This window comes from Rhopilema esculentum, chromosome 11 (assembly GCF_057945365.1).
Source record: "Rhopilema esculentum isolate cy_ngs chromosome 11, ASM5794536v1, whole genome shotgun sequence".
NCBI lineage: Eukaryota > Metazoa > Cnidaria > Scyphozoa > Rhizostomeae > Rhizostomatidae > Rhopilema > Rhopilema esculentum.
Window position 1 is genome coordinate 6,715,943 of NC_142825.1, and position 27,056 is coordinate 6,742,998.

Below are 27,056 nucleotides of genomic sequence, written 5' to 3' on the forward strand. Positions count from 1 at the left end.
TTTCGAACCTCAATATTCTTAAAGAATTTATTCTTATAAAAAATATGTGCAAAAAGGTTGCAAAAAGATGGTAGGATATGGATAGTATCTCTGATATAATGTATACTGTCTTAAGCTTTATGTTGTGTTGTTAAATATTGTACCACTGAAGGGGAAAGAGAAAAGACAAGAATCATTCCAATAGAAATTATTTATATTAAAACTATAAGAATGATTCCTTGTAGTAAAATGAATTGTCAGGAACGTTAGCTCATTGTGGTAAAAAAGCAACTGCCTTGTTACATTTTCTCACTTTACAACAAAAACTAACTAAAGATTTTTTTAGTCACTTCAGAGTAATAAATCGTTAGTGTTTATAAACGTATAGCGAAAGTTCATTGGGTGTATTTCAAAACGTTCATGGTGATGTTAGTTTTTTCCATTTGCCATGTAGGTCTCTTACAAAATCATAATTTGTAACATTCTATCGTCCATTTTCGATTTGTTTGCAATCACCTCGTTTTGTCCAGCAACTACATCATTGTTTTTCCCACCATTCTAAAATATATTGTTTATTATTGAAGAAGAGAAGGGAAAATGACATACGATAAACGAGTATGTGAGAATCAGAACACACGAATATAATTGAAATCCGAACGAATTTGCAGATGGGTCTAATAATTATTGAATTATTAATTTATTTGCTGATTTTAAGCCCTAATCACTGGACGAGCAACAATTACTATACATTGGAATAAATTAGAAATTTCAATTCATTCTTTGCTCAAATCTTACATTTATTATTGTTATAATAATGAAATATTTGTGAAAAATCCTATAGCTCAGGGACGCCGGAACACATTTTGGGGTGAGGGGGCTCTAGTCAAATAAGCAAGCGTTGATGGTAGTTTTTCCACCATTATCCTTGACGCTACTCCCCGACTCCAGCGTGCCTGTAGCTAGCTTGCATTGGTCTTCATTTAAATTTTATATTTTTACTTCATCTTTCTTGGAAATGCCACATTAAAAACTCGCTTTTTGTACCTCGCTTGGTGTAAATAGGTGAAAATCGCGCCAAATAACAACGAAAATAATTATATTCAAACTCATAATCATCTTAATATGGAAAAGGTCAAATATCAAAAACAGTAGCAGACACTTGGTCATATCGGGAAAAGCCTATTGTTTTGATAAGCTGATGTCACATTTGTTCATTATTATTAACAAAAGACCATTGTCTTGAAAATATTGGGAGGACCGACCCCCTCTCTCCCCCCCAGATCCCCCCCCCCCGTTGTCCACCACTGATCAAAAGGTAAAATTGTCATACCTTTGCAGGATTTACAGCAGGATTTCCACATGTAGACAACATGGCTTTCCTTGTTGCACCATCCATCCTTTGCCCAAATCTTGCAATTCTTGTTACTTTCACTGCAATTTCCTTGCTCTGTGAAAATAAAGTTTTGCAACCTGATTAAAGTAAATTTTTACCACTATCAACTTCTTCAAAATCTTATAAATTTTACCGCTCGTTCATCTAGAATACAAAGAAAATTGTCATCTTGAGTTAATTGATAAAAAATTGGCTCTAGACTAAACAGCAACTTTGTCATTCAAACTTATTTTTCACAAATAGGTCGTGCTTCAAGAAGGAAACATTCATACTTTTGCAGGATTTACAGCAGTTCTTCCACATCCATATTGGATTCTTTTCACATTCCCCCTTACTTGCCCATTCTGGGCAACTGGTTGCACTGTAAGAATCTTTAGTACAATCACCCGTACCTGCGTTGACAAAGAAGAAAGATTAAAACCATTTGAAAATATACCAAAATCGAAATTAAATTGCCTAAGTTATTTCAAATAATCTTTAGGTAATACTTTTCACAACGAGAAGAGTCGGTAAATGCTCTGTATGACAACGATGTAAATTTTGATGATTATGCAATCGTTTTAGTAGATTGACCGTTGTATTTTTTTCTATCTTCTCAGTGTTGGCGATTAACTGGGTTTCCTTAGCTTCTATCAATTTACTTGACTGCTTATGCAACATCCACAACATCCGTATTGTCTTACCAGTGAAAACAACCATTATTGTGTTTTCGTCTAAAAGCCAATCATAAAGGATGTCAGTGTTAGCTTGTGAAAGATGCTCAAACTTGTTAGAGTAGAAAAGTTCGGTATATAAAGAATGCCTAAATTCTCGTTTTTTTATGATGAGCAAATGAATGAGCAGCGTAAGAGGAACTGAGTCACTGTTACTTGCGTATACTAGAGACTTCATTTAATCTTTATCATAGTTCTTTCAAAGAGTCATATAATGAATTTAAAACTTTGATTTTATCATTACAGATGCAAGTGTTAAAAATCGTGGATCGATCTCTGTGGATGACAATGCTCGGAAGAGGAGGAAATGTTGCTGACGCCATCATGAGTTGTAAATTCCTTCTTTTGAAGAAAGCAGAGTATGTAAAAGATTGTCGAAAGGTGGGTTTTTCACATTTGTATAGATGAATACCCTACAGCCTCAGTAAAAATTCATTATGTTAATTACCTGACCTACGTTCGTGTTAAGGATTTATGGCTAGGTCTCGTTTTGCTTAGACAAACAAAATTAGGATTAAATTTCGTTAGACTAGATAATAAAAGAAGAGGATGTTAAGTTTTTTGCTGAAGATATCTGAAGCAAACACTTATAAATCTAATATGCTAAAATTGAACGTATAAACGCAGATTGACAAAAATTTAGTCCACAGGAACAGTTTTTTCGCAAAAAAATTGACTTAGACTTAGACCAAGATAACATAAGAGAACATAGGAGTTATCTTGTGTTGTCTTGATTAGACTAATTAGTCTTGTTCTCGTTTGAACTTCCTAACTACGTAAGATCCCAGTAGGCATTGGACTTTCTGTGTATTGGTTTTGAGTATAAGACATATAAAAAACCTATATAAATATATATTATGGCATACTGGGCATAATACGTTATATGCACTGTCTGGTTTTAATTCAACATAATTGAAGACAAAAAATCGAGTTCATTCACTAACGAGCTGCCTATCTCTAAACTGTAGAACCGTCCACCCAGCCAGGCTTTTGTTTAAAAATGTTTTATCTGAAGTTGTTTTTGCTTTCTCCTTAATTGATTAGCAAACTGTTAATCTGTGGAATAGCCTAAATTTCTTACCCCTGCAAGAAAGACAGCACCCAGTCTTCATGTAACCAGGGTTCTTATGGCATTCTCCGTGTTTTTCCCAAGAAATGCAGTTCTTGTTTTTGTTGGTGCAGCCTGTGAGATATAATAAGTAAAACGCCTGGTGAGAATAGAATAACAGTAACAAAAAAGTACACGAATCCGTTAAATGGGGTTTTTCTGACAACCAGCCAACGGAAAGAATACAGCATATTATAAAGGAGGGTCAGAAATTAAAACGTCCGTTCTGGTGAGAGCTTTAACCTCAAATCTGCTTTACAGGTTTTAACAATATCATATCTCAAAATACGCTTTAGTCTTTAACAGCATTCTTAAAATGCTTTTAGGAATAACATTATTCTGAATAGATAGTTTTAAATCCTCAAGAAACGTCCTGTATACACACCTTGACTCACGACAGGAGCAATGCCTGGGTTCGGCTTCGATGCTTCCACACTCTTTCCGCATGCTCCATTTTCTATCAGAATGTCATCAATAGCTATATCTGAATATGGGCCAATACCAGTGGTTGTTTCGATTAAGAACTAGGAGGAAAAACTTCGATTAGCAAGGAAAGAAGCGCTTGAAGAAATTGCTAAAATGAAAGTTTTGCTTTCGCCTAAAAGGGCCCCCTCTCGCCAAGACCAAACCGATAAATTAAAGGGTTTGATACTTCAGGGTGAATAGACAAATGCATGATCTATCAAAATGAAAAGCATTGGATAATGACGAAAAGGAATCCAAGTTTGTTGTCCCAGACATCGTCAGCAATGACTCTTTGCTAGGCTTGTTTAAGATTGCTTTTTTGCTTAGCTTCAGATAAGTGATAGCTTGATGAAGGGGAAACTCGTTTCATTTCTATGTTGGTGGCTAATCAACAGAGTTGATCGTGTAGAAACATAAAAGACAAACTATTAGCCGAGATTTCTTGCAGACTGCATTTAGAATATGCTGTATACTCTATTCAGAGCAAATAATTTCCATCGTAAGAATATTATGGCTGTATGGACTGCTCAATGTAATCAAGTCCAATGAATATTTATCAGAAATCTTTAACAGACTTTTACTTAAATGTTCGATGTGTGTTTTGCTCATCAGCTATTTCCTCCTTTAACTGAAATAAAAGGCTTTGAGAAAAGACAACTCAGGATCCTATCTACTATTATCGAAAGGAACGTAAGAGATATGAAAATATTACCCGGTATGAAGTCTTTGTGTACGCTGGATTTACGAGCGAAAATTCAATATCGTGCCAACCAGTTCCTTGGTGACCCTTTTTGGTGGATGGAAAATTGTACCACTGTCCACTCGATGTTTGCAACGAAAAATCAAGCCTTCCCATGTTTTTACCACGCATGCAATATGCCAGAGATATGCACTTTTTGCCAGAAAGATATTCACTTATTAATCCTGCCCTTTTCTTGTGACTTGTGTAGCTGGCAGTTGAGACGTAGAGATACCAACCTAAGTCAAATCGGAAATAAAGGATTTTATAATCTTTAATATTTATCATTCTCAATAGGTACTATCCTTTGCAATTTGTGCTAAAATGTTGTCTGCTAATAGTCACTGCCAGTATTGAAGTAAATTACAGTTGTATAATAAAACGTAAAAACTCTTATACCATTTCCATCCGTATGGTCCGATTGTGGTCCAGAATACTGTGACATTTTTCCACGGCCACGCTGCCAATTCAGAGGGTCATTTCTTCCTTGAACATTGGACCAAACTCCAAAGCCATTATCAAAGTTTGTGTAATATTTGTCTGCAAAGGAGAGACAACTTTCGTGTGAAATGACAAAATGAGTCAATCAGTCAATTAAGTAGCCTTAAAGCCTAAATGACAAAATCAGTCATATGATGTCACGTAGAAACAGATGTAACGTTTGGCTTTGCTGTACAAGGTTTCTACAATATCATTAATGCCTCTTCTCATCATTGTACTAGTAACTTGGAAGTTCTGGAAGACCATGTGGTGGAACTGAAGTGGTGATGTAGACAATTCCAGAAAATTTGATAAAACATTTTTGTACGGCGGAAGACTCACTAGCTGTGCACGTTCGTCTCATGCATTTCTCTGTATCTGTCGCTGCACCCTTGCAATTCCTTCCACCATTTGCTGGTCTCGGTGAATTGCACTGGCGAGATCTTCTCCTTGTCCCTTTACCACATGACTTTGAGCACGCAGCCCACGAAGACCAGCTCCCCCAAAATCCATCCACTGGTTCAACTAAAAGAAAATAACTGTTTCTCAGAAACTGTGGAAAAGCCCTCAGAATTGTGACAAAAATTTCCTTTGTAAGAACATCTCACTTGCCCCCGTCTTAGCCTCTGTCAGCGTTAGGTCTTAAATAAACCAAACTTTATTAAACTGAACATAAATCATTAAAACCATAGTACATTAAAACGTACCGTCACAGTAGCTTGGCGAGGGGCATTTCTGTGCATTTGACTGGACACCATATTCATCTGCCCCTGGACATAGAGCCAGGTTTTCAACCAAGCAAATTCGATGTTTGCTTCGATAACAGCCATAATTGTTTCGTATACATCTTGACCAGTCGGACCATTCAGTCCACCTTTCACCATTTTTCTCTGAGCAAAAAAATCAAAACAACGTCATTTTTTAAGCCAAATCTAGTTGGATTGCAAACGAAGGTAGAAAGTAGAACAAGTCAGGACAAAGCATTTATTGACACTAAACAAGCTACAACAGGAAACATAAGTTTCTTGTCAAGAAACTTTGATCTTAGAAAACAGTCAGGCCTTTTTATTGTGTATCATTTTTTGTTATAAACGTTTCTTCTTGTTTTTTTTCGCAAGTAGACTGCCACTTTTTTGGTTTTTTATATGTAATTTTTAATTGAGCAGTATTTGTTTAAGGGACCTTCGATCTCTTTTTGTTTCGTAAAGTATTCAAGAATCTGAAAAATATTTCTCTAGACTAATGACTAGACTATTGTATAAATAAACTCAAGATGAGAGAACAGGGATAACAGGGGTTTCAAAATGGCGATGACAACATCAGAGTTTTGCAAAAGATATAGGACATTGCTTCAGCATAGGCCATATTTTAAGTCTTTTCGTGTCAACAAATTCACCATTACTACTAGCCTTGTTAACTGTGGAGTCAGCAAGGATCTTGAAAGGTCGTATTTAAAGTTGGTACGAATGATTTTGTCTTCAAAAAAATGTGCTTTCCCCAAAGTAAACGTTGATGTTTTGACGTTTAAAAAAGAGCAAGAAAGCTAGAGCCCCAAAATGTTAATTGGAGACATTTACCAACATTGCATTATAGTCCCATCTGTAATGGGTCTAATGGCGAAAGTAGGCAATACAGTCGGTAAAAGGGTTACGTATCTCCCGGCAATACAATGCCAAGGAAACAGATAAACTCCAAGTAGTACGCTCAAACATCACCTTGTTTTCATTAATTTTTAGCAAGATTTTGAAAGTTTTGAAACATTCGTCAGAGTAAGGATGAACAATTTCTTTGATTCTGGCCCGTGTTATGCAGCTAGCCAGAGGTACCAAGAATTAATTCGTATATAAGGAAATGGTCGTCTTCCTTGTCCAGCTCAAAGTTCACCCTTGAAATGGATTGAGAGCTTGCAGGACATTACACTACAATTATTCAATATGAAAAACCTTTGTTTGTAAACAATAACTATTACAAGAGGCTGCAAAATACTTGCCATGGCAATGGTACATCAAGTTCAGCTTCATGACGTCATATTTACTCAATACAGTTCCACCAAGCCGTAAATCTTGATCATTTTTTGCCTGCATCGTGTCCTGTCCATTTCTTGTCCATGTCGTTTTCGTATAGTGCATGATTGAGTTGTAATCATATGGTACACCAAAGGTTTCTGCCTCATATTTCTTTGTCTTGTCAAAATTGTATAGGTTGGCTACAAAGATCATGAGGATTTCGTTATAAATTATGCGAGGTGACCTTGCATTTCTGATTCAAAACTCGTAATTTTCCCGAAATTCATATAAAAGATGCAGAATTCAATACTTCGACAGCATTGTCTGAAAAGCTGTAGATTAAAATTTGTTGCTTCAGAGACACTTTGATACGAAAGCAACGAGAACTATAATTTAGAAAAGGGTTTTTATTCTATAGCCGAATAAACTGCAATACAACGTTTAATTTTTCGCTCTCACCTGGACTGATGTTCCATGTTAAAACTTTCACATAGTTATCCCTGTCCCTTCTACTTTGCTCATGAAAGAATCCTGGAAGTAAGTTAGTAAAAAACTATTTTATATCTAGCTCTAAATGCATTAATATAGTTTAGCAATGATGATGATCAGTAAAAAGAATGAATTGCTCAAATTTTTACGATGTCTTTAAACTTTCTTCTAATTTTTATGTATTACTATTTTGAGCTTTATAAAAGAAGATGCAGATGCATTGGTTACTTGTATAGAAGCTTTAATAATTTTTTCATATTTTTACACTTATTCATTATAGTGAAATTTATGATTGATAAATAAAATAAAATATATAAAATAAAAGCAATACTTTTACAAAAATGATTAAAATTTCCCTTACCTAATGCATGAATGAGCTCGTGTTGGATCAGAGTTTTTGACAAGCATGAAGGACCAAGACTCACATCAGTTTTACCAAAGGCCAGACTCCTACCAATATTTGCCCAGCAACTATCGAAAAATTTGAATTATAAATATACACAAACAAACCTCACTCTGAAGAGAACGTTTCGCTTGAAGGGACCCAAATTATGTTTTGCTTTGGTTTTGGACCGATCGTCAGTAAAACACCTGACACCTGAAATTAGTTTTTGAAATCTATCGGCTTAGACCGCTGTCTATCGTGACACTTCATATTTTGCATCGTTTCCATGTTTTTGCAATGTAAATGCACATACAACTTATAGTAGTGATTGTTGCTGCTTATGCTTGTTTCTCATATAAGTTTTCTCACTTGAGTTTTCTCACTTGAGTTTTCTCATTTGAGTTTTCTTACTTGAGTTTTCTCACTTAGGAGCGTAAAGAATTATAAGATGTATGGAGCTTGGAAATGTTTTAACTTTACGAAAGGTGAGCGAGACTGGTGATGACTCGTGTAATAATAATGAAAAAAATAACAACAACAAATTAAGAAATCTCACGATGTCCCTTTGTGAATGTAGAGCCAAGCTTTATCTCCTGATTTGTATTTTCTGAATTTCAGGCAAACCCTGTTTTCCAAATCTCTCATTGCAGCTTCAATTTTTTCTAAATAAAAAAAGATAAAATGCAAAATACGTAGTTTTTGTAACACCTGTCTTGTCAAGATAATGATGGATAGATCATTGGCGGTGAATAAAAACACAACTGAGTTTGGAGTCAATAAATGATTAAGGTGTAGCCTTCGACCAGAGACCGGACGACGCAAAGTTAAAGTAACGCTCTTAAGAATTGAAGCCAAATATATAAAAATTGCAAAGAACGTTGAAATCCTCATAGATTTACAATTTTGTGTAAAGCATTTACACAAACATGATAAAATATGGAAAATCAGAGTATTTTGTTGAATTTATCCAGGAAAAACGTTAGAAACAAAAAAGATGTACATCGGTGGTTTGATAAGGTTATCCAGGAAATATATCCAAGATCGGGTTTTTCATCAAGCGGTTTGTCCACAAGAAGCCCAATTTGTTCCAGTTTATGGTCATAGCAAGGTACCACGACCATGTTTTATTGGGATATCGATTGTTTTCTTATGTTTCCAATGAATTTTTGGGCCATTCAGGAACGTTATGGATAGACATAAATTTGACCTGAATGTGTTGTCTTCTACTTCCAATTATTAGAACTTCCAACATATTCCTAAACGTCGCTGGCCTTCTAGAGAATTTCATTGCTTTTTTGTCCTTTTATTATAAGCTTTGTGAATTGACTTGCATTTAAACTTGGAGCTTAGATTGCTTGGAATGATGAAAAATGGAAATTCCAAGAATCCAGATATTCAGAATTCAAATAAAAAAGGTCACCCAGGGCAAAAGCCCTGCTTCAAGCAAACGAGTTCCCTGCCACCATTTTTCGGCAAATCAAGCTCACCCACCTTGTACCCACGTTAACGGCAAATGAGACCTATACACCACTCTTTAGCACCATCTAGTGACGGCCCTGACATAATATAATTGTTGTTAAAACCCAACAAACAAAGTTTGATAGAAACAAAACTACTCTGAACTTACGCACGTCGCTATAGGAATGACCAGATAACAAATAAGGAACTGTTCGTGTTCTCCATAGTTTTCTTGGCCATGTGAGTACAATAATATTCTGACTGGCTGATCGACCCAACCCAAGGGCAGCGTTTTCGTCATCATTCAGCACAATGTCGCCTTGATAAACCGTTTTTGACTCCACTTTTTAAAAAAATGATTCATATGTACTTTGTGTATAATTCAACAATATACTGCGATAGAATACAAATAAATATTTTGAAAAGAAGGCATACTTACTTCATGACCTATGATATATCTATGATGTGAAATGACTAATAATCATGGGTTTAAACTCATTCGTACCATTGAAATTTTACACAAATTCTTTAAAGAAATATTCACTGAAACCAAAACAGGACAGATAAGATGGTGCATGATGAGTTTAAAGTCTTGCGAGGTTTGAACCGTTGACAATTTCAACAAATTGCATAATTTTGGAGGGTTGCATAAATTACCACCAGATTCTGGTGGAAACTGCGGACAGGATATTTATCAATATTGCACAGTCCATAAATGTGGCAGCATTTGGGGCATGGGGCACAGGCTAATATATACTTGCTTAGCAAATGTGTTAATTTCTGGAACAGACTGTTTGCAAAGAATAGTTGCGCCCCTTTGACTATTTATTCGTTTAGTTTTTGTTGTGTGACATATTTATACGACTGCTCGTTTGTCATGATATAAACATTTTTAAACTATAGTTTTGGGACTTTTTGGGACGTTTGAACGTTCCTATCAATAAAGCAAAAAAGAGAAAAATACGACATATATAAAGCTACCATTTTCTGGGATTCTATTGTAAATCCGTTCTCACTGCGTGTTAATTGTATTCTTAGCAGCTTACCTAGGGTAAAATTACCTTTTCTTTTCAAAAATCGATGTCTCCAGAGCATTTCCGTTTCTTAATGACGTCATGGTGACGTCATAACAATATTTTTTGCAAAAAACGTCCTAAATTTATTTTAATTTGGCCCCTAACAGGCAACCCTGGGTGAAAATATTATATCAATCAATTGTGATGACGTCATGACGTTTCTGATAAATCCGATAATGTTGATTTTTTCCCTACAAGTTAGTATATGATGAAAATATTCACTGAATCATTCCTCCGAATGAGTGAAATAAAGAATATGATGAATGATTCACTAAATGAATCATGCCTGGAAACTTCATCATCCATCACAAAAATGACTTCTTCTATTCAAGATTTGTGACCTTGTTTTTTAATTGAGCTCTGTTGTTTTCATTGAAAGAGAGATTCTTTGTCAATGCCAGTTGGATTTTGATATTCATAATTTTGTAGAGAGGGTTGCCACGGCAGTTGTCATTCAGGATTTGCAACAAGGACACTACGGTCCACGCTCCAGCTTTTCGTGATCCATGTAAGAATAGTTGAACCGCTGCTAGCCTTTGTTTATGGTACAAGGAATAGAAACTGGTTACTTCACTTGGAAAGTGGCAAAGACCTATGCAAAGATTTTTGGTCAATGAATAAGATTCAATGTATTGTCGATTGTGGCCCGTGTATATTGCTAACATGCTTTTCTAAGAGCCATCAATCTGCGAAGAGTTCATGATTTTTGCGTTCAGAAAAAACCGAATCCTCCACACTGCCATAGGCTGTGATCATGCGGGAGAGCAGGTCAACAAGATTTTAAAGATCGAGGGGAGAGTTGTCGGGACATCAAACAACTAAAATGCAAGAATGAGGTTTTCCTAACAGCTCCAATTCTTGCTAAATGATAATTTTCGAAGATCTTAAAGAGATTTCATCAAGTGCAACGCAGAAAAGTAGAAGGCATCACGAAGATATCTAGCATTCTGCCCGCAGACAAAATCAACTCGTCCTCAAACTGCACACATATTTGAATGAGAAGGTGACATTCCTGGAGGATAAAGAAGAGGGAAGTCTCTAAAACATTGTAACAAACTTTTCTCTTCCTGAAGTTTATCACGAGAGGCTACTGAAATGTGAAGAAATTGGCGAAGATCTTAAAAGGCGTTTCTTGGAGAAAGACTTTCACCAAATCCAAAAAAAAGATCTGGGCACCTTTACAGCGAGCTTCAATAAGAAACCCTTCAACGTGCAATCGACGGGGAAAGATCGCTCCTACTATTTATAAGATTGCAACAGCACCAAGATTCAAATTCCTCTCATGAAAATTCTTTCACACGACCAAATGAAGAGAGGCTTGCTAACGTATTTAACTAAGATTGAAGTAAATCCTGGCATGCAAGTAGTAGTTTTTTTCTAATACCAACGTGCAGGTCATTTTATGTGCTTGCGCGCCTGCCCTTTCCGAAAGAACATATATTTGTCTTGCAGCTAACGAATTTGTTCAAGTACAAGATATTCAAAGTGCCATTTCACTTAATAGCCCTGACAGAATTTCACGCATATACTGGTCGTGATGTGACAGGAAAATATCGTGGGAAAGGGAAAGCATCTTGGTGGAAACTATTGGTGGATGCCGAAGATGATTCCACCGCTGTGTTTACTGCTCTTGACCGTGATGACTTAAATGAGAATAACTTACGTGTGTTTGAGAAATCTGCATGCAAGGTTTTCTGTGGTGCAAAAGCAAGAGTTGACAGCCTTGCTAAAGCCAGATGGAGTCACTTTTGCTGAACACCCAGTGTCGGAGCCACGGGGGGAATGGGGGGACTAGTCTCCCCCTCCCACTTTTTCAGAAAGGTGGTCCTTGAGATTCTTGCAAACCTGATGAGAAAACTTCAGGGGGGTATGTACGTTATCTAGATCGTCACATGTAAATGACATTTTTTGGGAGACAACAGTTTCAAACAGGGGGAAAGGGCGTTGTCCAAAAGGGCATGGTCCCCTGACACACCTTTTGTCCCCCCCCCCCACTTATTCCAGGCTGGAGCCGCCACTGAGATCACCTGATGCTTGCGAGATGCTTCCACCCACTTCTTCTGCCCACCATGAGCACGTAAGAAGAGCCATTTCATGTTGCTGCCGTATGGAATAGTTCCCATCAAGCAAGTCAAACTTTGCCGAACATTGAATAGTTTGGTTGGCAAAAGGATAACGAAGCAGATTCATACATTGCTAAAGCCGGATAAAGCCTAATAGCACAAAAGAATATTAGAGTTGGTCACTGATTGCAAAGGCAAATGTAACTATCACGCACAGAAATGTGCCATTGCACTGATTGCGAGAATACAGATTTTAGCACTGAGGCCCCGTTCACACGGGAACGCAATCGTTCCGTTCCGTTCTTCTCCGTTCCGAAAAGCGTAACGCTCAGGGGTTGTGTTCACACGGGAACGCTTCAAATGACATCGTTCCGTTCCAAAAAGTGGAACGATAAAATAAGTGATACGAAAGATGGAACGGTACGCAATCGTTCCGTTCCGTTCCCGTGTGAACGCGCAGAACTGGTCCAGAAAATGAAACGATAGGAGTTTTGCAGTTGGCGCATGCGTCTGTGTTGTGGTAGTTGTAGTTACTTTGGGCTTGGGTGGACTGGTAGTCTTTCATCACCTCGAGAAGCAGCTGAATCTCGTCGTCAGTCCATTTATCCCACGAGCTTGCCTATTTTAGGGCGCTTTTGTATTCTCCATTTATTAAAATTGTTTAAAAAATTCAGAGATAGCTCAGAGATAAATCGAAATTATGAAATCAATCTCCATTATGAACATGCGTATTAAAAATTATTTGCTTATTTTGGGGCGCAAATTGCAGAACGGAGCGATTGCGTTCCCGTCTGAACATAAACAAAAATCGATACGCAATCGTTCCGTTACCGTGTGAACAGTATACTTTTCCGTTCCAGAAACTGGAACAAAAATGGAACGGAACGATTGCGTTCCCGTGTGAACAGGGCCTGAAATGCAATATCAATATGTCAAGGAGACATAATTGACGATTAAACTAGTGACTACTGAGTTCTTGTTCTTAATTTGTAATTGTCAACGTTTGTTTGTCATTCAGAGTTCATAATTCTTACTTTCCTATCTATCTGACGTCACTGTGACGTCACATTACCAAAGAAATTGAAACTTTTCTACTTGAAATCTTCATAATGTATATACATCATTTTTACAGCTTAGATTGCATCATAGTTTTCAAAAAAATGATTTGCCTTTTATTTTTCTGGAGAAACTTCAGTGATGAAGTCATACTTAATACCTATGACATCATGCTGACGTCATTAAGAATTTCGCCTGGAGAGATCGATTTTTGAATTCTACGGTAAAACTGAGTCAGACTCTTGTAAAATAGAAGAATTAACATATAATGTGACAACGGGGTTCGCATTCTGAACAATAGGACCCGGACTAAATTATTGATATTTAGTTTCCAGAAGGGAGCGAAAAATTTCACCGAGAAATTGGCATTACCTGATCTCCCTGATGCTGGCAAGATGTCATCCTTTTTTTGCTTCGATATGACATCGAATGGATTGACTTCTGCAATAGAAGTACGTCTATAAAAACAGCGTATATACAGGGCCATTACAGCCTGCATGACAGCATGTATAATTAGCGTAGCCAGGATAGTTTTGGAGGGAATGGAGGAGGAAATGTGTCAGAGAAAATGTTTCAAATAAGCCACTGTGCTAAAAAGTCGTCCTGTGGAGTAAAGTAAATCTTTTAAGCAAAACATTTATTCCGATTAACAAACTAGGTTTTTCCTTTACTCTTGTAAGAGCTTATTGGTGGATAAAAAATTACAAGAAAATTTATGTTTTGCAAAAGGGCAAGAAAAAAGTATAGGATAGCTTCTTGTGAAAAAAAGACTCTGTTTGAATGTCTTAAAAATCATTCCTGCGTGATCTTACGCAAAATGAACACAATTACTTCCAATTTAAAAAAAATGTACCCTCTTCCTCTTGAGGTACTGTTGGTCTTCCTGAAAAATCAACCTCAACAGTGAAACAGAACGCTGCCAAACACAGCAACAGCCATGGCCGTATCATCAACGACTGTCCCATATTGCTAGGAGAGAGAGATATGAGCATCACTTAAATAATTTGACACCATTTGACATCAATTATTTTACATTTTTTTTAGCTTAAGCTTGTCTTCGTACGTTTTTAATCTTTGGCCAATTTTAAGGCTTGTGTTTTTATAGTATTGTTCTTATAGACAAGAGCATGACGGGAAAAAAGGAAGAAGAAACATTATTGTTAGTGTAAACTTGTGCTCCAGCAAGTTATTCCCACCGCAAGCAATTCCGTAAATTCAGTACTTTTATCATCCCTCAGGATGTTACTTTATGCAAGCCGTGACGGCACTCTCAAGCCGTAAAGGCACAGATGAGGGTGTGGAATTCTCCGTTCCGGGTTGATATCATCGATTTTGCATCTCACTTTCTCGAAAACTTCAGATTTGAAATCGTCCTCTTGAAATTGACTTATACCGGAAAATTCATGTCGTTTAGACTTTTAGGACCGGAATTTGCTGCTATAGGGAAAATATTTCACCAATCACCACAGCAACAAATTCCAATGAAATGTAGTATAGGAAAAGCTAAATTTTGAAAACGAGGTTATTCGTGGCCTGATAGCCCAAAAAGCATAAAATTTTCGGCACAGACTAGTTTCAAAATAAAGATTCCAATTCTTTGATCCATTTTTGGCAAATGTGAGGATGAAAAAGAACAGAGAATAGAAGTAACAGCCGTAGGCTTACTTTCTTTTGAAAACAAGTTATCAGTTAATTAATGTGCTGGTAGTATTTTTGATACAGTTTTTGCCCATTTTGTACTTTGTGTGAATCAGTTAAACGTCCTAGTTGTGTCGTTTGCACTTCTAATGACAATGTGCCGTCTTTATCAAATGTTTAACAGTGTTTTCTATTAATTTTGATTTTCTTAACTGAGGAAAAGTCTCATCATTGACTGGCATGATTAAGTGACAAAAAATGTTGTGGAGATAACTTGAGGATTTTTGCGAAAAGCTCTGTTTTATGAGCGTGTACCGTAAATCCTGGAATTGGCCCCCCTCGAAAAAGCCCCCCCCCCCTCGAATAAGCCCCCACCCTAGAACTACAAATTGTCAATAAGTTCTCCCTCGAATAAGCCCCCACTGCTACCGTAAATTCTCAACTTGATGTTTTTGGACCCCTCAATTTGGACCCCTCAATTTGATGATTTTTGCCATCTGAGGTTGCCTTTGGCGTTTTATTGAATTACCACAACAAATTCATGCTTTTGGTAGTAATTAAGTAAATGCTCATAAAGAAATTTCTACTAGAATAAACGAGGTCTTTTAATAATGTTTTCTTAAAGGCATTGAGTCATGGTAAATAGGCCCTCTCTATAGGGGGTCATTTGGTTTCGGCGTGATCGCTGGTGTTTCATGTGATACTTGCATCCGTTGTTGACAACTTGCTATTGATGGAAATTGTTTTGTCAATCAGTACGAGGTGAGTTCATGTGACCAGTTCCAGGTCAACCAATAGTATGGCATTCATGAAAATCACGACTCAGTGGATTTTGGCACTTAGGGTATACCCAATCCATTTTATCATGACTCAATGCCTTTAATGTCTATTGTCTATGATAATTTTATAAGCCCCCTTCGTATAAACCCCCCCCCCCCCTCGAATAAGCCCCATCCAAAAATATCAAAAATAAATAAGTCCCTAGGGGGCTGATTCGAGGATTTACGGTATCTTAATTGCACTGTACTCGTCGAAAACCGTAAACTATGTTTTATATTCGGAACGCATTTGATAAAGTTATTTTGAAGATTTGCAAAATGCCGAAGAGCGACCAGTTCATATAACTCGTATGCTATATGACCAAAGAAAGTAGTGAGGTAGAAAATAAGTCCCTTAGATGCAAGACAGGGGTAAGTTAGGGATGTATGTTAGACCAGGATTGTTGAATCGTCTTACGAAAGACTTTACTGATATTCATGTCATTTTGTTATGTTATGTTATGTTTTTAATGTTTGGTGGCTAGATGTGTGATTTGCAGTGACCCTCAATTTCACCAAATTTATAATGAATATTATGAATATTGTTATCATTTTATTGATTTTTATTATTTGCTGTGGAACTTTAGTAGATATTTCAGGTAAAGAGAGAATAAAATTTATTAGCAATTAGAAACGTACATATTCTTAAACCTTTTGTGAAAAAGGCCCCTTCACCTTGCCACCCGGGCCAGACCGCACCTGACTTTTTGTTTTGCAAGGAAAGGGTTCTTCATTCTTATAAGGCCTTATAAACCACTTTCTTGTTAAAAACGTGAAACAATGTTGATATCGAGCATTAAAGCAAGGAAAGAATATATTAACGTGAACCTAGGATTTCTTACAAAAAAACAGTAACAGCTTTAAAAGCACTAGCATTACAAAACACCCGAATACACATATGGGTTACATTTTTTCTTAATTTCCTTCTTTCCCGTTCAGCATTATTGGAAATGAAACCCTTGCGAAAAACTGTGACGTTCAGAAGGTAGTCCTAGTCTCTAGTCTGGGGTTGAGAAGCAACAACAGAGGGAGGAAATCGAATGGGACTCGACACTTTGGCAAAGGCACCCATTCATTGGGGAGGGGGGGAGGGCTTTGTGGCCCGCGCACACCCTGCGCAGTTTTTTATTAAACAGAAAAATAATATTTATCTTTTTATTAAGGATGGGCGAATCAAAGAGATCCTCTATCAAAGGGGCCTTTTTGGTGCGTTCAATTATAAATCTGCGCGATTAATAAAATAAACATTTTTGAAGTTTTCCAGCTCCCGCTACTCCAGAATAATTTATCCACAAGTATATAAAACAAATAAGCGTACTTGCTTGTGTTTTTGCCTTACCCTTTGTTTCTTCTCTTGAACCTGTATATCTCTGCTGCAAGTTGTGAAACATCGATCAGGAAGTAACAGTTCAATATTTATACTTTTGCACAGAACCTGCTGTTAAAAGTGAAGTCCAACCGGGAAAATGTCAGTAGAACCACAAAAGTTTAACGCCGTGCAAACGGTGAAAGGTGCTATTTTTGTGGATATCCACATTGTCTTTGTTTGCGTACTGCGTAACTGGCTAGTATGAAAACATTGGTCTTTGTTTGCCAGAAATATTGGCAAATAAAAGATACCTGGAACGGAAACCGCTACGGACTAAGGGAAACAAGAAAACGATACCTCTTTCTTCAGCTCGGTTGACAAATAAAAGAAGCCTTAGTCACTTTGTCAGGAAATGGGACCTGAACACTCTTCTTGTGGCGACCCTGACACCATATATTTTTTAGAAAGACCCCCTGCAACATTTGTTCAAAATTTGTTTAACTTCACTTTCAAGTTTATAGCTGGTTGAAAGTGACAAACTCAAAGAAGAGTATAAAATGGAGTTGCTCCCATCCGTCATTTAAATGGAATGCCTTTGAGGATTTCTTAATGCTTTTGAATCATGAAAACCTTCTTAAGTCCCCATCTTTCCAATTTTCTAGCTTTGTCTGAGTATGTCCCTAGAGTTGAACCAGTGCCTAATTTAAGGGACTTTTACAATACCACTAATTATGCCTAAATATGTTTAGGCCCTTCTGGGAGGGGCCCAGAAAATTTTTAAAACTGAATGCCCTAGATTGGCTAAAAATTCTGAGACATAAAATGATTAGAATATGATGTGAAAAAACACCTCATGGAGGAATGAAATTTACATTTACTTTTAAGATTTTTTAATAAACATAACGCATAGAGAGACAATCCTCCCACTAATTCCTGATTTCAAGACCACAATTTGGATTTTCAAAACCACTATTAGTGTACAAGACCACACTAAATTAGGCACTGAGTTGAACCCTCAAGTAAACAAAAAACTTTCCATTCCATTAGGTAGTTTCTTATCTTCCTTTTCTGTTCCAACTCAGTCTTCGCTTCGCATTTTGTAAAACCAGGCATTAATTTAAGGAATTTTCATCACTGCACAAAACACTGTAAAACGCAGATTTTCGGGGCCAAATATGGTGTGGTTGAGGGTGTGGCTAAGTTCTGACTGGACCTCTTTTGAATAGACCAAGAACGTTTTACATTGTTTTCAGGGTTATTTTCAGTGTAATTTGGCCTAACTACAGCTACCACTGATTATGTATAAATCATACCAGAACATATCAAACCTGGCCAAAAGAAAACAGAGTAGCAAACCTGATAACAGGGAATTTTTTCTTCATTTCCACCCTATGAAGTCAATATAGTATTTCTTTGTGAATGGGGGAAATGGTGTGGAATGCAATTACTGTACTTGTAAGTTATTGATTGAACCTTAAAAGGCAAATCAACTGTTTCTAGCTGTTTATTTTCATAAAATATTGTTTTTAGAGACTTGATCTCTAAGCTTGTTACATATTTCAATGTTCTAAGAACTGTCCGAAACACAGCCTTACTGTATATTATATATTTTTAATGTAATATGAGGTTTGTCTATATAATACAAATCTGTAGCTGCTACTAATCTTTCAAAACTATCCCTGGCTAGCTTTATGGATACCCAAACCAAAAAAATTCTTATCCAGATATAAAACAAAGATAGAAATGGTATTCACTCCAATTATTGTAGTGTATTGTGTTTCATACAAAAGAAGAGAAGCAGGCCCCCATTTGATGGTGGTAGTGACATTGGGTCTTTTTGGCCATGCAATACAAGAAGGCCCAGGTTGTCGGAGGCCCTAGGATTATCTGAAAGAAGAAGCTTTCCTGCGAGCGGAGCGAGTAGAAAATTTTGTGACCACACCCTTTAGATTAGCTTGAAATATATTTCAGAATATTTCTAGCCAGGGGCGGTCTGGCGTCAAAATTGCAGGGTGGCTAGAAAACTCAAGGGCCCGGTTTAGAGGCGTGGCGGGAAAAATTTAGCCACACCCACTAAAATTGTGGCTTAGAATTCGATTGATTCAATAAAAATTGATAATAAAGCAGTACGCTAAACAGCAGCAGTATATCGACTTTAATTCGTAAATTTGGACCCAATTGGATACATACCTTTTCATCTTGTGTAAACAGGCTTTAAAATCCCATTTAGAGTTAAGAATCAAGATAAAAATTTATTTAAATTCTCAAAGTTTTAACTCTTTTCGAAGAAGTGCAAATGAATCAGCAAATTGGCCAATGACTTGCTCGTAATCAAGTGGAAAGTTTTCTCTTCTTTTGAAATTATCAGTAGCGCTGAATAATCTTTCAAAGGAAACTTGGGTGCAGCTAAGTGTCATCAAGCAATTATGCGCGTTGTAGAGGGAAGGGTATGCTGCTAGGTGCATGTTATGTTCAATAATTTTTTTTTATAGAAACCAGCACTCGGGCCGAGTCAGCCCGGGCCAAGTCAGCCCAGATCATTTTGGCTAGGTAACTTTGTGTTCGCACTACAGAAAATATTACTTGGGTTCACTCTAGCCCCTACCCACGCTGAAACAAGGTTCGATAGTATAGTGTAGACAAGACATTTGACATTCATGACAGGGTCATACATAAATGATATCGCCTATAATTTTAAGATTTTTAGGCCCCCTTCCCCCCCCCCTGTGTCGCCACTTCTAAGTAATTAAGGAAATCAACAAAACTGATAGAAAATCTACAAAATTTCTAAAGAAAAAGTGTGGGAAAATGCTGCGCGACATAACCTGTTCTTTAGAATGCATTGAGCATATTCTGTCTACGCAAATTGAACTGATAGAATGACTGATATGAGTACAAGGAAGAAATAATGTTTAAGATAGCTCGGAAAAGTGGAACAAAATTCACTTGAACTTTTCGTCCGACGCTTAATAATGAAAGCAAGTGAAATTATTACCAATCGAAAGCCCGGTTTACACTACAAAAAGCTACCCGGGTTTAACCTGTGTTGAGTTCACCCAGGGTAAACTCTCTTCAATTTGTATTTTAAACGGGAAGTGGGTCTAAACTTGGTTTCCAAACGCAATTGTGAGTCAGCCCGGATTGAGTCAACTGCCAACTCTGATTCTTTCTTGAATAATTTTGAAAGGTTTTCTGCCGAACGTTACGTTTCTTTTCACATTTTTTACCTCCCCTTCCTTTCTCTTCCTGCTTTCTCCCATTGTTTCTACTGATTTCCTTCTCATTTCTTCAGCTTTTTCCATTTCTGCTGTTTGTTTTTCTTTAACTTGCTGGGATGCTGCTTGCTGATCAGCAATTGCTGCATCAAAAAGCACCCTTATCTTGCAAGGAGAACATGTTTTTCGGTGTGCTCAGGGTCAACTCCACTGGCACTTTCATCTCTTCTGTTTTTGAACTTTTTGTTGGTGAAAATATTCTGGAAGCGATCTCTCATTGCTTTGTAGGATACACCAAATTTTGGCCTTTCTACCTGCGAAAAATTATCCAGTTTTTCTCCACCTATCGCTTCTCGGCCTACCAGAACACTTCGAAATTTCCCGGTACGCCCTTGCTTCGAGTAATATTTTTCAAAAAACTTGAAAACTTTCGAAAGGCAATTATTAATATTCGCACAAAACTAAAATTGATTACAACCATCAATTGACCTCTCGAAAGAATGTTTGCATAAAAAGTTCGCCGTGGTTATTGTTTCGGCGTCATAGATTTTACAGCTTAGTTAGCTTCACCATTAAATTGAGAAAAACTGTATCAATGATGTATCAAATTTCCACCAGTTTTTTGCCAATTCCTCATAATTGTACAATCAATTGAACAGTTTTCCGATATCTTCAAAAACGCCCAAGACCTATGATTAACCAAGACTAACGCAAATTAGTTTCTTCACTTATGACTAACGCGAAATATTTCAAATGCCTGATATCGAATAGCTGAGAGGGTTCTCACTTTTGAAGCATTAACTGATTACAATCCTATGTTTTTTTCCATTCAGAATGGTTGTATCTGGATAAAATTATCGATGCGTTGGCAGTTGGGTTCGAAATTATCGAACGTTCACATATTACCTAATCAAAGATGGAGGGAGGGGGTTCACACAAATTTTTTCGGTCATAATGATCAATAAATGATGTAAATTAGATGATAAATTAGGGGGAAGAGGATTTTTCCAATGTTGCCTATATTTTGTTATGTAATTTGTGCATGTTCCTTTTTTGAATGATAATGCTCTTTCCAGGGCCTATTTTAGTGTGCAGTATTACACACTTAACGTGCAGTATTGATTTCCAAAATGTGCAGTATTTAATTTTGGGATTTGTGAAAATGTCTTTTTGCGGCTATCCCAGATTCCTGCTTTGTTCACAAAATGTGAGTTTTCTTCGTCACTTCGATATAGAGTTCATGTATTGTAATTCTCGTATAACCATCGGAAAGACTCTCTTATCAAAACTTAAAACAAAGCGAAATTCCCAGAACCAAAAGCAAAACATCTCCTGTAAATGTCAGTATTGCTTTAAATTTCGTAATTTGATCTTGTCGAAGATGAAACATTCAGTAAACATTCAGTCTTGAGAGATTCTTTGTCCTTTTTAAAATGTCTTTCTCATACAGAAGGAGCCCATCAATCTGCAAAATTATCAATTTGCACAAACGGGTGGCATGAGGATCCCTTAGAACCCATTTTTCCAAATGATGTTGTCAGATATCTTTCTGAAAAGTCAATAGTTTTATAAGCATATGTTCAATGCCTGACCATTATTGTACGGGCATCATACTAGGCTAGTCGGAGCTAAAGCCCCTCTTTATTTTTTTCAAAAAAACGCTCTAAAACTTTCAAAAATTCATAACTTACCATTTGATGAGAATGAAGTCATTATTTTGCTAAATTTCAGAACATTGCGTGTTTAATCGAAAATAATCTCGTCACCTACGCTGGAAAGAGAAGTTGCTTTCTCTGTAAAATCTTAGAAGATAGTAACGCGCTAACTGAAAAATGGCTTTAGGCTTTGGTTTGGGCTTCAGTCTAACTTTCAAAATCTGCAAACCACTTTACATCATTGGACACCTAAATATTTTGCCACTCTTTCAGAGTTTCAAATACAGTCAATTTGACTGAGAATCTTATTCCTAAAGCAAACTGCGAAAAGAAAAGACATTTAGCGTAATTTAAAATATTTTTCCGGGGACAAGCCCCCGTTTTGCTTGCAATATCGTTCCCCATTCCGTCATAAATTGCACGAGGTTTTAAGAAAGAATTATGACATAAATATGCTAATTTGATAATGGGCTATGCTCGAAACGTCGTTAATTAATTCATTAATTTGTTCAAGTATAATTCTTAGTTTAATTGAATTATGACATAGTTTGCAGTAAATTGATTCCCAGCTACACAAATTTGAGACACACTTTGCTTACCTGACATCTGTCCTGGCCGTGTGCAAATTTTTGAGCCATTCGATTAGTTCCTTTGGTACAAAATAACTTTTTCGTACCTGTATGTAGAGAAGTTCTAAGTCCGTAGAAGACGGAATTTTATTGATCGCACTTACAAGGTACACTCGTAAACCACAGTGAAATCCGGGTCAAGTCATTTGACGCTTCAAGATGAATAAGCCTGTTTGAATAAACACAGTCAAACAACTGGATTCATGAATGTGCCATGCGATATTGTAAATGAGACATGCGACCACAACCGCAAAGCAACGATCATCGGCTTAACAGGTCAAGAGATTTTCAGACCTCAACTAGTAGTTTTGATACAGAAGTTATGGAAACTTCCCTTTACATGGAATTTTTTCCATTTTCAAAACTTCTGCTAGTTTCAAACATGGTTATAATTGTGTGCCTTAAAAGTTCGGCTCTAGAAAGTTGAGAAATCGAAAAACGGTTTCGTCCATAAAAATGGTTCGCAGCCTTATTCCGCATGCGCAGTAGAAAAGTTAACCGGGCTCAACCCACTTTCGCGTTTACAATACATTATTATAAACGACCAAGTGTGTCAAGGGCCGAGTCAGCCCGGGCCGAGTCAGCCCGGGCCGAGTCAGCCCGGGCCGAGTCAGCCCGGGCCGAGTCAGCCCGGGCCGAGTCAGCCCGGGCCGAGTCAGCCCGGGCCGAGTCAGCCCGGGCCGAGTCAGCCCGGGCCGAGTCAGCCCGGGCCGAGTCAGCCCGGGCCGAGTCAGCCCGGGCCGAGTCAGCCCGGGCCGAGTCAGCCCGGGCCGAGTCAGCCCGGGCCGAGTCAGCCCGGGCCGAGTCAGCCCGGGCCGAGTCAGCCCGGGCCGAGTCAGCCCGGGCCGAGTCAGCCCGGGCCGAGTCAGCCCGGGCCGAGTCAGCCCGGGCCGAGTCAGCCCGGGCCGAGTCAGCCCGGGCCGAGTCAGCCCGGGCCGAGTCAGCCCGGGCCGAGTCAGCCCGGGCCGAGTCAGCCCGGGCCGAGTCAGCCCGGGCCGAGTCAGCCCGGGCCGAGTCAGCCCGGGCCGAGTCAGCCCGGGCCGAGTCAGCCCGGGCCGAGTCAGCCCGGGCCGAGTCAGCCCGGGCCGAGTCAGCCCGGGCCGAGTCAGCCCGGGCCGAGTCAGCCCGGGCCGAGTCAGCCCGGGCCGAGTCAGCCCGGGCCGAGTCAGCCCGGGCCGAGTCAGCCCGGGCCGAGTCAGCCCGGGCCGAGTCAGCCCGGGCCGAGTCAGCCCGGGCCGAGTCAGCCCGGGCCGAGTCAGCCCGGGCCGAGTCAGCCCGGGCCGAGTCAGCCCGGGCCGAGTCAGCCCGCACTACACATGCTCGCACTACGGAAAATATCACTTGGGTTCATTCTACCCCCCACCCAGGCTGAAACAAGGTTCGATAGTATAGTGTAGACAAGACATTTTACATTCATGACAGGGTCATACATAAATGATATCACCTATAATTTAAAGATTTTTAGGCCCCCTGCCCCCTGTGTCACCACCTCTCTGAACTTCTCTATTATATTGCCAATGACGTCACTTCTCACACCCCCCTCCCCCAGCCCTTCGCTATACATTCATTTGAAAGGGAGAGCAAAGCAAAAAAATTAATTTCTTTTTTATCAAAAAATTTTGCAGATCTAAAGTTGCGAAAATTAAATTTTTAAAAAGTTGCGAACATTAAAACAACTATGAAAGGTACCTTCTTTTGCCTGCCTAGTTTGGGATTTCTCCAGGCTCCGAATTCCCAGGAATATCCTTTATTTTTGCTTTTTTTTATGCAAATTTTCGTCCATAGTTTTGATTCATGTTTTATCCAAGTAATCATGAAAATCAACAAAACTGATTTCGATGTTCGTTGCTTCAGTGTTTAGTCTATGGAAACTAATAACTCTTACAAATCTGAACTCGTTTCAAAGATATGGTGAATTTTTTAGGCAGCTACTGCGATCGGAGAAAAATAACTCACAGCGCTGACTTACAGCTAAAACTTAACTGTACCGAAGAGAAGAAAAGATTGAATGGTGTAGCCTGTTGTTTAGAATGCATTGAGCATATTCTGTCTACGCAAATTGAACTGAAAGAATGACTGATAATACATTTAGAAAATTACAATATGAGTACAAGGAAGAAATAACTTTTAAGATAGCTCGGAAATGTGGAACAAAATTCACTTCAACTTTTTGTCCGACGCTTAATAATGAAAGCAAGTGAAATAATTTCCAATCGAAAGCCCGGTTTACACTACAAAAAGCTACCCGGGTTCAACCTGTGTTGAGTTCACCCAGGGTAAACTCTCTTCAATTTGTATTTTAAACGGAAAGTGGGTTTAAACATGGTTTCCAAACGCAATTGTGAGTCAGCCCGGATTGAGTCCACTGCCAACTCTGATTCTCAGTGGCGGAAATTCAGGCTTTCATTTGGGGGGGGGGCCAGGCCTACGATTTTCCGACAAGATAACATCTTGGATCATGTCTAATTTTAAGAAAACTGCACAGTTCGGTGAAAATAGGTGACTTTTGGGCGGGACCCTTAAGAAATCTTTGCTGACCATGCCATAATTAGATAGCAAGAAGAACAATCCATTTATGATTTTTGATATCAAGATCGTGTAACGGTTTGGATTTTATATTTATTCAATTCAAGTTCCCGTTGCAAGTCACATGTTCAGTTAAGTCCTGTTGTGTTAATAAAGGTCTTTTTTAAGGCAATGTGTTTGTCTTTCAACATCCGTTTATGTTATTAGTATGTGTTGATCACGATAGTCTTTGTGGTGAATCATTAGAGTTAAGATCAAGGAAGGAGTATCTTTTGTGCGTTACTTGTTCGGGGCTTAGGCCCTTTGGCCTAGCCCATCGCTCCACCAACGGGCTAGTTATACACCGGTTATTCACTATCATAAGAAGAACTCTTGATCGTTACATTCGATATCTCATCAGGCAATTTATGATACAAGAAGTCGATGATTACTCTTTTGACAAGTTGTTTATGATAGCAACATGATTGTAATTGTAACTTTCATTTTCTGCATTTTATCTTGCTTCAGTGGGGAATACGTTTGAAAATAACTTTTGTTTGGAAGACTCCAAGATGGAAAGTTCGGCTAATCTATACGGAAATGAAATTAAACATGCATTTCGAAAGCAGTTTTGATTTTTGTCATATATTGTTTGTTTGATTATTTACTACTGGCTAATATTTTATCAGCTATGTTAAAATTTTGCAAAAAGCGCACAAGAGTTGTTGCAGAGGCCCCCGGGGTAGAAAGGGAAAATGCGGATCAAAATTTGGCAAACACGCCCCTTAGATTAGCTCAAAATTCCTTTTCAGAATGTTTTCTCGGAGTAATTTCGACATGTTGAACGGTTGTCAAATATCCGACGAAAGCCCAAATTTTCCGACGAGATCGCTAATTTGGGGGGCCCGAGCCCACCCATACCCCCATAATTTCCGCCACTACTGATTTTTTCTTGAATAATTTTGAAAGGGTTTTCTGCCGAACGTTACGTTTCTTTCACATTTTTTACCTCCCCTCCCTTTCTCTTCCTGCTTTCTACTGATTTCCTTCTCATTTCTTCAGCTTTTTCCATTTCTGCTGTTTGATTTTCTTTAACTTGCTGGGATGCTGCTTGCTGATCAGCAATTACTTCATCAAAAAGCTCCCTTATCTTGCAAGGAAAACATGTTTTTCTCTGTACTCAGGGTTAACTCCACTTGCACTTTCTTCTCTTCTGTTTTTGGACTTTTTGTTGGTGAAAACTTTCCCGGTACGCCCTTGCTTCGAGTAATATTTTTCAAAAACTTGAAAACTTTCGAAAGGCAATTATTAATATTCGCACAAAACTAAAATTGATTACAACCATCAATTGACCTCTCGAAAGAATGTTTGCATAAAAAGTTCGCCGTGGTTATTTGTTTCGGCGTCATAGATTCTACAGCTTAGTTAGCTTCACCATTAAATTAAGAAAAACTGCATCAATGATGTATCAAATTTCCACCAGTTTTCTGCCAATTCCTCATAATTGTACAATCTATTGAACAGTTTTCCGATATCTTCAAAAACGCCCAAGACCTATGATTAACCAAGACTAACGCAAATTAGTTTCTTCACTTATGACTAATGCGAATTATTTCAAATGCCTGATATCGAATAGCTGAGAGGGTTCTCACTTTTGAAGCATTAACTGAGTACAATCCTATGTTTTTTCCATTCAGAATGGTTGTATCTGGATAAAATTATCGATGCGTTGGCAGTTGGGTTCGAAATTATCGAACGTTCACATATTACCTAATCAAAGATGGAGGGAGGGGGTTCACACAAATTTTTACGGTCATAATGATCAATAAATGATGTAAATTAGATGATAAATTAGGGGGAAGAGGATTTTTCCAACG

The 27,056-nt window shown here is 38.1% G+C and overlaps 1 protein-coding gene and 1 long non-coding RNA gene across 4 annotated transcripts in view; one reads left to right on the forward strand and one right to left on the reverse strand.

Moving 5' to 3' along the window:
- LOC135694189 (uncharacterized) overlaps positions 1–27,056 on the forward strand; it is a 69,598-nt gene that overhangs the window by 25,179 nt on the left and 17,363 nt on the right. Inside the window, exon 4 of the long non-coding RNA XR_010517139.2 lies at positions 2,332–2,466. This is a non-coding gene — a long non-coding RNA (uncharacterized LOC135694189). The remainder of the gene's footprint in view (positions 1–2,331; positions 2,467–27,056) is intronic.
- Positions 174–17,412, reverse strand: LOC135694186 (uncharacterized). Of its 3 annotated transcripts, none has more exons than XM_089111644.1 (17): positions 17,189–17,412; positions 14,264–14,379; positions 13,783–13,851; positions 9,385–9,558; positions 8,314–8,419; positions 7,734–7,843; positions 7,343–7,414; positions 6,868–7,083; positions 5,585–5,767; positions 5,220–5,402; positions 4,797–4,937; positions 4,371–4,636; positions 3,579–3,717; positions 3,167–3,268; positions 1,645–1,764; positions 1,310–1,426; positions 174–537 (listed from the first exon to the last, which is right to left on the reverse strand). In XM_089111644.1, the coding sequence occupies exons 2-17, from the start codon at positions 14,373–14,375 to the stop codon at positions 518–520; spliced, it is 2,130 nt and encodes a 709-aa protein (XP_088967770.1). In that variant the 5' UTR covers positions 14,376–14,379; positions 17,189–17,412; the 3' UTR covers positions 174–517. The 3 variants fall into 3 exon arrangements, with proteins under 3 accessions (XP_088967770.1, XP_065068956.2, XP_065068955.2); XM_065212884.2 differs by having other exon boundaries at positions 17,185–17,411; XM_065212883.2 differs by having other exon boundaries at positions 17,206–17,410.